Raw genomic sequence first — 12173 nt, 5'->3', positions numbered from 1 at the left:
GAAGGAAAACAAGCTAGAACCATAGACTTGGTGGCTAAGATCAGAGAGGAAGCGGAATTCTGGTTAATGGCTCAAAAGAATGAAGAGCAGGGAGTTAAGGAAGAGCAAGAGGCAGTGACGGGTGTGAAGAAGTCATGGTCTGCTCCCCCCAATGGCTGGTTAAAATGCAACTTGGGTGTTTATCAAAACAAAGAACAGAAAAACTGTGGTGTTGCTTGGGTGTTGAGAAATGATAGAGGTAAGGTTATGCTACATAGTCGTCGGGCTCTCTCAAATACCAATTCCAAGGAAGAGGCAAGCTATCAAGGGCTGTTGTGGGCTATAGAGAGCATGCACTCTCATCATCTCAACAGAGTTATCTTTGCCTTAGATGATGATCTTTTCATGAAGGTAATTCTAAGACCCAAGGCATGGCCGAATTATAGATGCCAACAGTTACAGTTGATGGAAAGACTTGGCAAGATCGAGTGGTGGAGGGTGATAAAGGAAGACAGAGAGACTAATAGAGGGGCTTTCGTCATTGCCCAAAGTGTGATCAGATCAGGTTTGTCTCAGTCTTATGTAGCTACAGGTGCTCCAAGATGGTTGAGAGGTCTCTTTGAGAACGAGGAATGCGTTCCCTCTACTTAGTTGTGGTTGGGTTTTTAGTAGTTCACAGACCTTTTATGGTATGATGATTATGGACTTGTTTTCTATGTTCGTGAGTCTGGATGTTTTTCTTAGGAGAAAGGAATATCCGTCTGTGGATAAGTCTGATCTAAAGAATTTAATGTTGTATGTTTCCCTTGCTTGAGTTGTTCAAGCGTTTCTTAATATATCAGATGACAAAAAAAAAAAAAAAAAAAAAGAAAAAAAAACATGTTCAACCACTAACAAAAACAAAACTTTTATCCACGCACTCGCCAAGGTATATATATAAACATAAGTTAAGCAACAAGGATGCATACAATAGAAACCTAAAGAAAGAAAGGAAAAAAATGGCCAAGTCTTTTTCTCTGTTCCCAACCGTTATGATAGTCAGCATCTTCTTAATCATCTCTTCACCTCTGATCCAAGCCGGCCTCACCGATGACCTCAAGGGTCTAGAATGGTCCTCGACGGGAGTCCATGGCTCCTCAGGCTGCTACGGTTCAATAGCAGATTGTATCGGAACAGAGGAAGAGGAGATGGACTCAGAGATCAACAGAAGAATATTGGCGACAACAAAGTACATAAGCTATCAAGCTTTGAAGCGGAACAGTGTCCCTTGTTCGAGAAGAGGGGCGTCTTATTACAATTGCCAGAACGGAGCTCAGGCTAATCCTTATAGTCGTGGTTGCAGTGCTATTGCTCGTTGTAGGAGTTAGGTGTCAAGAACAAGTTCTTCTCTTCTTTATGGTTTCTTATAATTTGTACGGTACTCATATAAGTTGGATTTGGATGTGAATAATCTTGGGTTGTTGTATGATCCATTAAGTGTTTAGTTGTGCTATAAGCTTTGAATATTCATGTGTACTATCTTGCACAAATAATAGTACAAGGCCTATGTTTATTTAAAACCAGGTTTGGTTTTACCGCGTTCCAATTAAGTAACCGGGTTTCTCGGTTGCTGAAAAAGTGTGTGGATGCGTGCTCAAGCTGTAAATAAACTACATAAGCGACCAACTCTCAACCTAAACCCTAACAACTAACAAACATGTTAACGATGTTGACTTTATATTGCTTTACCTTTTTCTTTTCTCACTAATAAAATATGTAAAAAATTAAATACTGAGAATTTGAATTCAAAATTTTACGGTAATTTATGATGATTTTGTTACTCTCTCAGTTTCAAAATAATCTTTAATAGAGAAAAAATTGTTTTAAGATTACATTTTTAATTTTTATAATATATTTTTATTAAGTAATAATGGTAAATTGTAAAATTTAATATATTAATTATATTTATTAAATTTTGATAGATCATAATTATATACTATAATTTATCACAAAAACAAAGTATCCATAAATGGGAGAGTAATATTTTTAATACATGTAAAACCTTCAAAAATATAAAAACGTGGGAGTAATATTTATTACGATCAGCAACTGTAGAGCTTAAATTATCACTATTTGGTTAGTATGGGTTTGAGTTTGAGTTTCGGTCCAATTGGTTTACATGTTGGTATATGTTGGGTTGCAACAGATGATCGGTCTACTTCCGTGATATTAGTCGGAAGGTATTCAGATGTTTTCCGGCTAATCCAATATATATTACTGAGTGCGCTCTAGGCATATAAAAAACAACCGTAAAGCATACTGGATCATCAGATTCCAATACGGGTTAACTTAATGGGCCCGAAACACACACAACACCATAGGTCGTTACCCAATTACATTTTTCTGATTGTAATAGCTTTGATTTTAATAATTAGTTTATTACTCAGTCTATATATAAAGGCGGGACTATTTCACGTGTTTAATACAACATCAACTGTTAAGTAGCTTGGTGGTTACATCTCTTTACTACAATCTACAAACCCAAAATTGAAGACATGCGTACAAATACTAGAGAATTAAATGTCCAAAGCGCTTAGCATTTATTTTATTCATCTAGATTTAATATGTTAACAAATCTTGTAAACTATGTAACAATCTAAAAAGCATGCAACTTGAAAAATAGAAAGAGTACTACAACTTTTGGATGATGATCAAGTGGATTTTGCTGTGAGGCTGTTGTAAACTACGCTACTTGGACTGCGATAGATAGACGCATACCAAGCTGTCATTATTATATGAACAGGTCTAAACATTAGCATGCAGAATATTCTATCGGTCTTTTATAAACCATTAATAATAATTGGTCTCTCTTTTTTTGGGAAAAAAAAAAACAAATATTGACTGTTGGACTTTAGATTTTTTAATAAATATCTACTTGACAATAAGCTAAAGAGAGAATCTACTCCCCATCAAATATCCAAACTAAATTATCTGTTTTCTGGGGGTCAAAAGCTCTCAAGTGGAGCTGATTTTGTTTTTAATTAACGTTTTGTCTTTTATAAAAAAAAAAACAATTGATACGAAATTACTTTCTTAAAATAAAAAAATAATAATAATGTAACAATTGTTTTTCCTTTTTAGAAATATTAGGAAAAAGGAGATATTAATGTGTATATATACAAAAACAAAGCTTTGCAGTAAAAATCGTTCCTTTGCGAAAATCTCCTCTTTCTTTCGAAGCGTTTCTGATTAGGGGGATCAAAGCGGCGGCGAACAAGAAGAGAGATTCGTTTCTAGACAATCATGGTGGAGACAAGACGCAGCTCATCCGCTTCAAAGCGGAACTCTCCTCCCGAAACTTCATCGTCACGCCCTACCAAACGCTCCAAGGTTAAAGATCGGAGTACCAATTGTTTGATTTTCCGCTTCTTGATTCCCAATTTCGTTTTGATTTTGAGTTTTCTTTTGGCTCCGAAACCCTAGGCGACGGCGGCGGAACCGGCGGGGTCTTCGTCGGCGGCGAGTGATGCGCCGATTGAGAATAATCAGAACCCTGTTTCGGCTCCTGGATCCGAATCTGGAGAGCCTTCGAAGCTGGGAACTAATGATCCAGTTATTGCAAACGATGCGAGCTGTCCTGATGCCGACACTAACCAACAAGTCCAAGGCTTGGTGACGCCAACACCCACAGGTTTGGTTTTTGCATGTTGCATGTTTGAAGAAAAAAAGTTTATTCTTTTATGAAAGAAACAAAATCCTTTTTTTTTTTATTTTCTGCATATCTTTACAGGTGAAGTTGTGGCTGAAGCTGACAAGTCTAAAAAAGCTGAGAAGCTGTGGCTGAAGCGGACTAAGGCTCCTTGGGCGAAGCTTATTTCTCAGTATCCACAGGTCTGTGTCAGTATGTTCTTTTGCATGTGTGCCGTGGTGCTCAGTGTACTGAAGCCTAGTGGGGTTTATAGCTGACAATGCACATTAGTTGAGTATTAATCATGTTGTTTATTTGCGGTTTCAGAACCCTCATCGTGTCATGAGAGGCCCTGTGTTTACTGTTGGACGGCGAGGATGCGATTTATCTATCAAAGATCAGTCCATGCCTAGCGTTCTATGTGAACTGAGGCAGATGGAGGTATGAAAGTCTATCTGTTTGGTTAAGTTTTCTACTAGCCTAACTTTTTCACTTATAATGTTTTTTTTTTTTTTTTTTTTAATTAGCAGCAGGGAGGTCCTTCAGTTGCCTCGCTGGAGATAATTGGGACTGGAGTTCTTGTTCAGGTCAATGGCAAGGTTTATCAAAAGAGCACTTGTGTTCATCTGCGGGGTGGTGATGAGGTTGTCTTCAGCAACCCTGGGAAGCATGCTTATGTATCCTTTTAAGAGTGTTCTGGAAAGCTATGATCACATTGTTCTTTTCTTTTTATCTATCTATCTATGATGTTGGTGGTATATTGTTTTGTTTCCTTGACATAGTGTTCAGATCTTTCAGCCTCTGAAAGATGAGAATCTAGCTGCACCAGATAGAGCTTCTTCAGTGAGCATTTTCGAAGCGCAAAGTGCTGCCCCTCGGAAAGGGCTTCATGTTGAGACAAGAGCAGGAGACTCTTCATCATGTTCTCTATTGGCGTCTTTAAGAAAGATACACAATCTCCCTTTTCTACCACCTCCTGCTAAAAACGGCAAAATGCAGCAAAATCCAGAGGTTTCTGTGCTGCCTTCTAGCTCCGATGATTGCATTCCGGATGTTGATATGAATGATGCGGATAGTAGCAATGATCATGCTGCGATTGCTTCGGCGGATAAATCAGTTGTCTCACCCTCTTTAACTGCCAACGATGACCTTAATGCTGATGGAAACGGAATGGATCCATCTCAAGAAACTGAAGAAGGTGTAAGTATTCCTGGTCCTGGATATGAAATTAGACCAATATTTTTGCGCCTACTTGATTTAAGGGGTAACGTTTCCAAAATACTGAAGGATGATGGAAGGGAAGTGAAGGAAGTGCCGAAAGAGTGTGACAGTTCATCAGCTTCGGTGGCAACCAGACGTCAAGCACATAAGGATTTTCTGCGAGCAGGAGTACTCAATCCTCAGGACATAGAAGTTTCTTTTGAGAACTTCCCATACTTTTTAAGGTCAGTTATACAAACTATGATAAGATGGACAACACGTATTGTGATCTTCCATATTTTGATAAACAATTCTCTGCGTTTGTCAGTGGCACAACTAAGGATGTTTTGATAGCATCAACATATGTCCATATGAAGTCTGAAAGCAAGTTTGCAAAGTATGCATCAGACCTGTCGACAGTGTGTCCCCGTATCTTGCTCTCTGGGCCAGCTGGTATGAACGAAACTCTGAATATAATTTTTTAATTATTTTGTTTCTCTTATCTATTTGCATAACAAAATTTTCATATGGTATATTTGAAGGCTCTGAGATATATCAGGAAGCTTTAGCAAAAGCGCTTGCGAAAAATTATGGGGCCAAATTGATGATTGTTGACACACTCTTATTACCTGGGGTAAACTTCCAGTTAGCCTTTTATATTTTTCTCGTCATTTGAGCGTCTGATATTGTATCGTGAGTATATTGGTATTAAATTGACGCTCTTTGAATGTGTGGCTTCAGGGACCAACAGCTAAGGAATCAGATTCTTCCAAAGATAGTTCCAGGCGTGAAAGATTAACTGTGATTGCCAAACGAGCCGTACAGGCGGCTGCACATGCTGCCGTCATGCAGCATAAGAAACCAACTTCAAGTGTTGAGGCTGATATAACAGGTGGATCAACATTGAATTCTCAGGCTGTTATGAGGCAAGAAGTGTCAACCGCAACCTCTAAAAGTTACACCTTTAAAACTGGTATGATTATATACGCATTATATTTCAGTTTCGTTTTTGTGCCACATTCTGTTTTATTGAACAGCATTTCTGTAATTATTAGGTGATCGAGTGAAGTTTGTAGGCCCTGCAACTTCTTCAGTTACTTCTTTCCATACCGCACATAGGTATTGTTTGTCGTTTCTCTTCTCATTTTTTTCTTCTGATGTAGATTGTTGTAATCATAACACAGTTTTGTTTCCTTTTTAGTGCTATTCTATCTAGGGGACCGACAACAGGTTTGCAGGGCAAAGTACTCCTTGCGTTTGAAGACAATGTATCTTCAAAAATCGGGGTTAGATTTGATAGACCGATAGTAGATGGCAATGATCTTGGTGGTCTATGCGAAAAGGACCGTGGTTTCTTTTGTACTGGTAATTTTCCTTTTAATATCTACGCATTTGCGTCAAAAGTTAATTGTACTAATGACATTCGTTGTGTGCAGCTACTTCACTTCGGTTAGATAGTTATTCCAGTGACAATGCTGATAGACTTGCCATTAATGAAATCTTTGAGGTAGTTCTTAGCACCACCTTTTACTGCCTCTCTATTTAATTTGAAGAGCGCTGCTTAGTAGTCCCTTTATAACCTCTTTGAATGATACTGTAGGTGCTTACTAACGAAAGTGAAAAAGGGTCATTGATATTGTTCTTGAAAGACATTGATAAATCTGTGTCGGGGAACACGGAAGTGTATGTAACTTTGAAGAGCAAGCTTGAGAAATTACCGGAGAATGTTGTTGTCATAGCCTCGCAAACCCAATTGGACAACCGAAAGGAGAAAGTATGAATTCTATTTGAACTCTATTTTTGTATGCTTAAGCCGTCTTAATTATTCTCATCTTCTTTTCAAAATGATTAGTTGACCTCTTTTGATATTTCATCTTCAGTCCCATCCTGGAGGTTTCTTGTTCACAAAGTTTGGCAGCAACCAGACAACATTGCTGGATCTTGCATTTCCGGTATGATAACCCGACTCTTTCTTTAACATTATCCATGCGTATGCAAAAATATATAAACTATCTCCCTTTTATACGTAGAGAGTTGTTTTCATGTCGTCTGCAGGATAACTTTGGTGGTAGACTGCAGGATAGGAACAAAGAAATGCCTAAATCACTGAAACAAATCACTAGGCTATTTCCTAACAAAGTGACCATCCAGTTACCTGAGGTATGATCCTGTTCTCTTTTCTGGTATCATTTTTTTCTTTCTTATGACATTTTCTTTTCTTCTAAAAATATAATAGGACGAAGCTTTGCTGTTGGACTGGAAGGAGAAACTCGAACGTGATACAGAGATCCTAAAGGCTCAAGCTAATCTTTCAAGCATCCGTGCGGTGAGCGTTTTTGAATGATATCCCATGTCGCTGGTTATTTCTTCTTTTGTGTGTTTGCTTATGTCCTTTTCAATGATTCTTGCAGGTTCTTAGCAAAAACCGTCTGGAGTGCCCTGACCTCGAAACCTTGTGCATCAAAGATCAATCCCTTCCGACTGATAGTGGGATCTTTCGTCCCTCTTTCCTTTTCTGTCTTTTTCCTCGAGTCTTTGGTTATTTGGCTAACCCACAACTTTATGATTATTAGGCGTGGAGAAAGTGGTTGGCTGGGCTTTCAGTCACCATCTTATGACCTGCTCAGAACCGACGGTCAAAGACAACAAGCTTATCATCTCTGCCGAAAAGTGAGCTTTTTGAATAAGAGCCCTGTAGTATATAACTAGGATTGTTTCTTGTGATATTTTCTTGAAAATATAACCTTTTTGGCATGTGTTCCGGCAGCATCACATATGGCCTGCAGGTGTTGCATGGGATTCAAAACGAAAACAAGAGCACAAAGAAATCTCTCAAAGTAATATTCATAATCCTTCTTACGTCATTGCCTCCCTACGCTAACCAAGTTTATTATTTTAATAATTACTATGCTATGTCATTACAGGATGTTGTTACTGAGAATGAATTCGAGAAGAAGCTACTATCAGACGTCATTCCTCCAAGCGATATTGGTGTTTCGTTTGATGATATTGGGGCGTTGGAAAATGTGAAAGACACCTTGAAGGAGTTGGTGATGCTTCCTCTTCAAAGACCTGAATTGTTTGGCAAAGGCCAGCTCACAAAGGTACCTTGTCGCTTTTTCACTTTCAATTGTCTGTTTCCACTCCCTCTTCTTTAGAAACTGAAATATAACTGGTTTTATTTTTAAATGCAGCCTACAAAGGGTATACTGTTGTTTGGACCGCCTGGTACAGGGAAGACTATGCTGGCAAAGGCAGTTGCAACTGAGGCTGGTGCAAACTTTATCAATATTTCAATGTCCAGCATTACTTCGAAGGTATATATTTCTAAGAACTGTGACCTGATTCATGAATATGTCCTTGAGATTAGACTTGACGTTTAGATTTTGTTTTTGTAGTGGTTTGGTGAGGGAGAGAAGTATGTAAAAGCCGTTTTCTCTTTAGCAAGTAAGATAGCTCCGAGCGTCATCTTTGTTGATGAGGTATGTTGCGAGACTTTTTCAAAACAGCTCTCTTCTGCTTTATGCTTCTTTGAATGCTCGTTTAGTTTCCCTTTTCTTATGCCTTCTGAATATGTTTTGAATTGGAAACGAAATTATATAGGTTGATAGCATGTTGGGAAGAAGGGAGAATCCAGGAGAACATGAAGCTATGCGTAAGATGAAGAACGAATTCATGATAAACTGGGACGGTTTGCGCACAAAGGATAAAGAACGAGTTTTAGTGCTAGCTGCTACCAACAGGCCATTCGACCTTGACGAAGCTGTGATTAGAAGGCTTCCGCGAAGGTAAATAAACTGTCAAATGATTCTCTGTTTCATGTCATCTTCGAAGCAGCATCGCTAAAGAGTTGGTATTCTGATGTTCAGGTTGATGGTTAATCTGCCGGATTCAGCAAACAGATCGAAGATCTTGAGCGTAATATTGGCAAAAGAAGAGATGGCAGAGGACGTAGATTTGGAAGCTATAGCCAACATGACAGATGGGTACTCTGGGAGTGACTTGAAGGTCTGTTATTTCTCTCCATCCAGTTTTAAAAATATAAAAGCCTGTTTCTTAAACATCATACCATTTTGGGTTTGCAGAATCTTTGCGTGACCGCAGCACATCTACCCATCCGAGAGATACTGGAAAAGGAAAAGAAGGTTTTGGCTCTTATCTTTAACATCACAGTGTGTTATTTTACATTTGTGGTTCTATAAACCAGAACTCAATGCTGTGTTTGTGACTCGCAGGAGAGAAGTGTAGCTCAAGCCGAAAACCGACCAATGCCGCAGTTGTATAATAGTACTGACATTAGACCCTTGAACATGAAGGATTTCAAGACCGCACATGAACAGGTTTGAGAGACTGAAAACATTGACACAATAGTTTATAACATTTGGGATTGAATGGATATGTGTCGTGTTGTAGGTGTGTGCGAGTGTGTCGACTGATTCATCGAACATGAACGAGCTTCAGCAGTGGAACGAGCTATATGGAGAAGGAGGTTCAAGGAAGAAGACGTCACTCAGCTACTTCATGTAAAGATAAAACAGAGCGGAGGCATGGAAGTTGTTTTTTGTTTTTCCCTTTATCCATATTGAAAAAACTCTCGTTGATCCTTTAAGAGAGAGAAGAATCCTCTTGAATGATCTAAAAATGTTTTGTTCGCTCGAGAAACATCCGATGTGCAATCTATTATTACATGCTTAATGGTGCTTAATGATGTACTCTGAACTACTATGTATATAGAGAAGGTTTAGTTATTTAACTGGTTATTTTGTTATTTATTTCCATCTTTATTTTTTTTTGTTTCTTTTACTATGTTGGTTGAAAATTCACTGAACTAGATAATGAGATTTCTACAAGAGCATCCATCCTCTTATTGGCTGAAGGGACAATGCACAATTTGGATATGAAAACAACGGTCCACTAACCTGTTCTATTACTAGGAATAGTTACTATTTTTAACAAGTTAATTAGATTTCGCTTTCTCTTTGTTTTAATGGTGTTCCTTTGAAAATACAAAAATGTTTGATTTCATGCGAGGCCAAGTTGATCTTCTGGAAAGATGTCAGTAACAATAATACAATTGCAAGGAAAATATCTCTACTTTAAAAAAAAAAAAAAAAAAGAATGAAGAATAAAATAGGAACTATAGGTTATAAAGATACCTTTTCAATGGTCAGGAAAAGGAAGAAGAAACAATAGTAAAACGACGTCACAGGACTAATATAATAAGACGTGGCCCACCTTTTTAACCAAATCAATCTTTGAAAAGTCAACCCTTTTGGTCGGTTCGCTTATATGTATTTATATCAATTTAATATAAATCATTACAGAGACAGACGATCCATCTCATCTCGCCGTTTCCGATGTCAGAAGTAATGATTCACTCTTCGAGCTTTCTCCTCCCGTCGATTCCCGCCGACGAAGCTTCAGCATACGCTATCGTCGTTCTTAACCAGAATCTACCACGATTCACTCCTCTTCTCTGGGAACATGGTACCTCCTTTTCTCTCTATTCGGACAAAGATAGATGATGATACTCTCTCTGTGTTGGGTAATTATTTTTTATCAGGTTTGTTTATTCGTTTCGAATGTTGTGTGTGTTAGAACAGCAAAACTCCGTGTTTGTGCTGATGGAGGCGCTAATCGCATCTACGACGAGTTACCTCTCTTCTTCCCTCGCGAAGACGCTCTCCTCATCCGTAACAGGTTTTGTCTGTTTCCGCATCTTTTATCTTGTCTGAAACTTTTGAATTAGGGAGACTGATTTAAAAAATAAAATTTTGGGGATGGTTTATTGGAAAAAAAGAAATAGTCTCTGTCTGAAGATATTGAGAAGCCTATGGATTCAAACTCTTATCTGTTTATGATCTGACAACTGATGGTTTGTTTGTATATAGAAATTTTGATTTTTTCGAGAAACTGGAAAGTTCTTGTCTTTATAGCCAAAACTCAGTCTGTTTTTTTGTACCTATTAAGAAACTTGCAGAGGTGGTTCTGAGGATGTATGTAAATGTCTTTAGGTATAAGCCAGATGTTATCAAGGGAGATATGGACTCTATTCGCCTTGATGTCCTCCACTTTTATCAAAGCTTGGTAAGCTTCTTGTTGTGTGTATTTGTTGTTCTTCCGTTCTGTATTATTGTATAAGAATCACATTGTATGGTGTGTCTTTCTCTGCTTTTGATTGATTGTTCTAATTTGGTGTTTCCTTTCTCCAGGGAACTAAAGTGATAGATGAATCTCATGATCAAGACACCACTGATCTTGATAAATGCATCTTGTTTATCCGTGACTCTACGCTGAATCAAGAGACCTGCAGAGTAAGTTAAGCATTTCAATCTTTCTCATAGCCTAAAAGCTATGTGTTTCATTTTGTTTCACCCTTTTTTTTTTGCTTTCTTTCTTCTGGTAGCTCCAGATTCTTGCAACAGGGGCACTCGGGGGAAGATTTGATCACGAAGCCGGTAATCTCAACGTCTTGTATCGATATCCAGACACTAGGATAATCCTTTTGTCTGATGACTGCCTCATCCAACTCCTTCCAAAGACTCATCGACACGAGATTCGAATTCAGCCTTCTCTCCAAGGACCTCACTGTGGACTTATCCCTATCGGCGCTCCATCTGCCAAAACCACAACCACGGGGCTTCAATGGGATCTCAGTAAGTTACATCAAACCGATCTCAGTGTTGTTTAACATCTTTCTTAAAGCCATCATATTGGTCTAACCATGGTTTACATTTGTTTTCAGACGACACTGAGATGAGGTTTGGTGGATTGATAAGTACATCGAATATGGTTAAAGGGGAGAAAATCACAGTCGAGTCGGATTCAGATCTCTTGTGGACGATATCCATCAAGAAACAAGACTCCACGAGACCTTAGGCGTGGCGTGGGGTAAACAACAACAACAAGGACACGTTGCTATTTTTTCTACGATATCTTTCATACATTGCAGTACTTCAATATTATTGTTGTGTTTTCACTCTAGCATCAGGTAGGAATAAGACTTGTTGGATGTACCATTACTCTTGTTATTTGATTACTTAGATGCGGTTTTTTACGAGATGATTTCAATGGTTTAGTCATTGTGACTGGATGATTAGAGTTGGATGTTTAGAGTTTATAAAGAAAGAACTCAAAGGGTGAATGAGTAGAGTACAATCACTCTTAAGACTAACGATTTTATAGTGGTTATTTCACCAATTTAAGGAGTATTATGAAGTTTTAATAAATTAATTGACAAAAAATTAAAACGATGTTCAAGTACCGTGAAAGAGAATTTAATATTAAAAACAACACTAAAGATCATAGGATTTAGTATATAGAGCAT

General features: G+C 38.2%; 3 protein-coding genes across 6 annotated transcripts; all 3 read left to right on the top strand.

The window, feature by feature from the left end:
* Positions 1 to 913: 913 nt before the first annotated feature.
* On the top strand, positions 914 to 1541 carry LOC125587382 (protein RALF-like 1). The gene has a single exon (XM_048757680.1). It carries the CDS (start codon positions 978 to 980, stop codon positions 1344 to 1346), a length of 369 nt encoding a protein of 122 aa, XP_048613637.1. The 5' UTR covers positions 914 to 977; the 3' UTR covers positions 1347 to 1541.
* Positions 1542 to 3089: 1548 nt separating this feature from the next.
* LOC125587379 lies at positions 3090 to 9618 on the top strand. 3 transcript variants are annotated; one of them, XM_048757668.1, is made up of 28 exons: positions 3090 to 3348; positions 3442 to 3649; positions 3749 to 3849; positions 3974 to 4087; positions 4177 to 4323; positions 4436 to 4846; positions 4934 to 5091; positions 5175 to 5299; positions 5389 to 5480; positions 5588 to 5819; positions 5902 to 5965; positions 6048 to 6211; positions 6283 to 6353; positions 6447 to 6620; positions 6727 to 6798; positions 6902 to 7006; positions 7083 to 7172; positions 7258 to 7333; positions 7420 to 7516; positions 7614 to 7683; positions 7771 to 7950; positions 8041 to 8163; positions 8245 to 8328; positions 8450 to 8634; positions 8716 to 8854; positions 8932 to 8991; positions 9082 to 9186; positions 9260 to 9618. In XM_048757668.1, the coding sequence occupies exons 1-28, from the start codon at positions 3262 to 3264 to the stop codon at positions 9371 to 9373; spliced, it is 3648 nt and encodes a 1215-aa protein (XP_048613625.1). In that variant the 5' UTR covers positions 3090 to 3261; the 3' UTR covers positions 9374 to 9618. The 3 variants fall into 3 exon arrangements, with proteins under 3 accessions (XP_048613625.1, XP_048613624.1, XP_048613623.1); XM_048757667.1 differs by having other exon boundaries at positions 4174 to 4323; XM_048757666.1 differs by having other exon boundaries at positions 4436 to 5091.
* A 538-nt stretch (positions 9619 to 10156) lies between these two features.
* Positions 10157 to 11911, top strand: LOC125587380 (thiamine pyrophosphokinase 1-like). Of its 2 annotated transcripts, none has more exons than XM_048757677.1 (6): positions 10157 to 10333; positions 10450 to 10546; positions 10861 to 10933; positions 11059 to 11160; positions 11253 to 11502; positions 11592 to 11911. In XM_048757677.1, exons 1-6 carry the CDS (start codon positions 10204 to 10206, stop codon positions 11723 to 11725), a joined length of 786 nt encoding a protein of 261 aa, XP_048613634.1. In that variant the 5' UTR covers positions 10157 to 10203; the 3' UTR covers positions 11726 to 11911. The 2 variants fall into 2 exon arrangements, with proteins under 2 accessions (XP_048613634.1, XP_048613635.1); XM_048757678.1 differs by having other exon boundaries at positions 10166 to 10333; positions 10445 to 10546.
* The last annotated feature ends 262 nt before the right edge of the window (positions 11912 to 12173 follow it).

This window comes from Brassica napus, chromosome C5, assembly GCF_020379485.1.
Source record: "Brassica napus cultivar Da-Ae chromosome C5, Da-Ae, whole genome shotgun sequence".
Classification (NCBI taxonomy): Eukaryota; Viridiplantae; Streptophyta; class Magnoliopsida; order Brassicales; family Brassicaceae; genus Brassica; species Brassica napus.
Note: the sequence above shows the minus strand (reverse complement) of the source record. Positions and strands in the feature narration are given on the sequence as shown.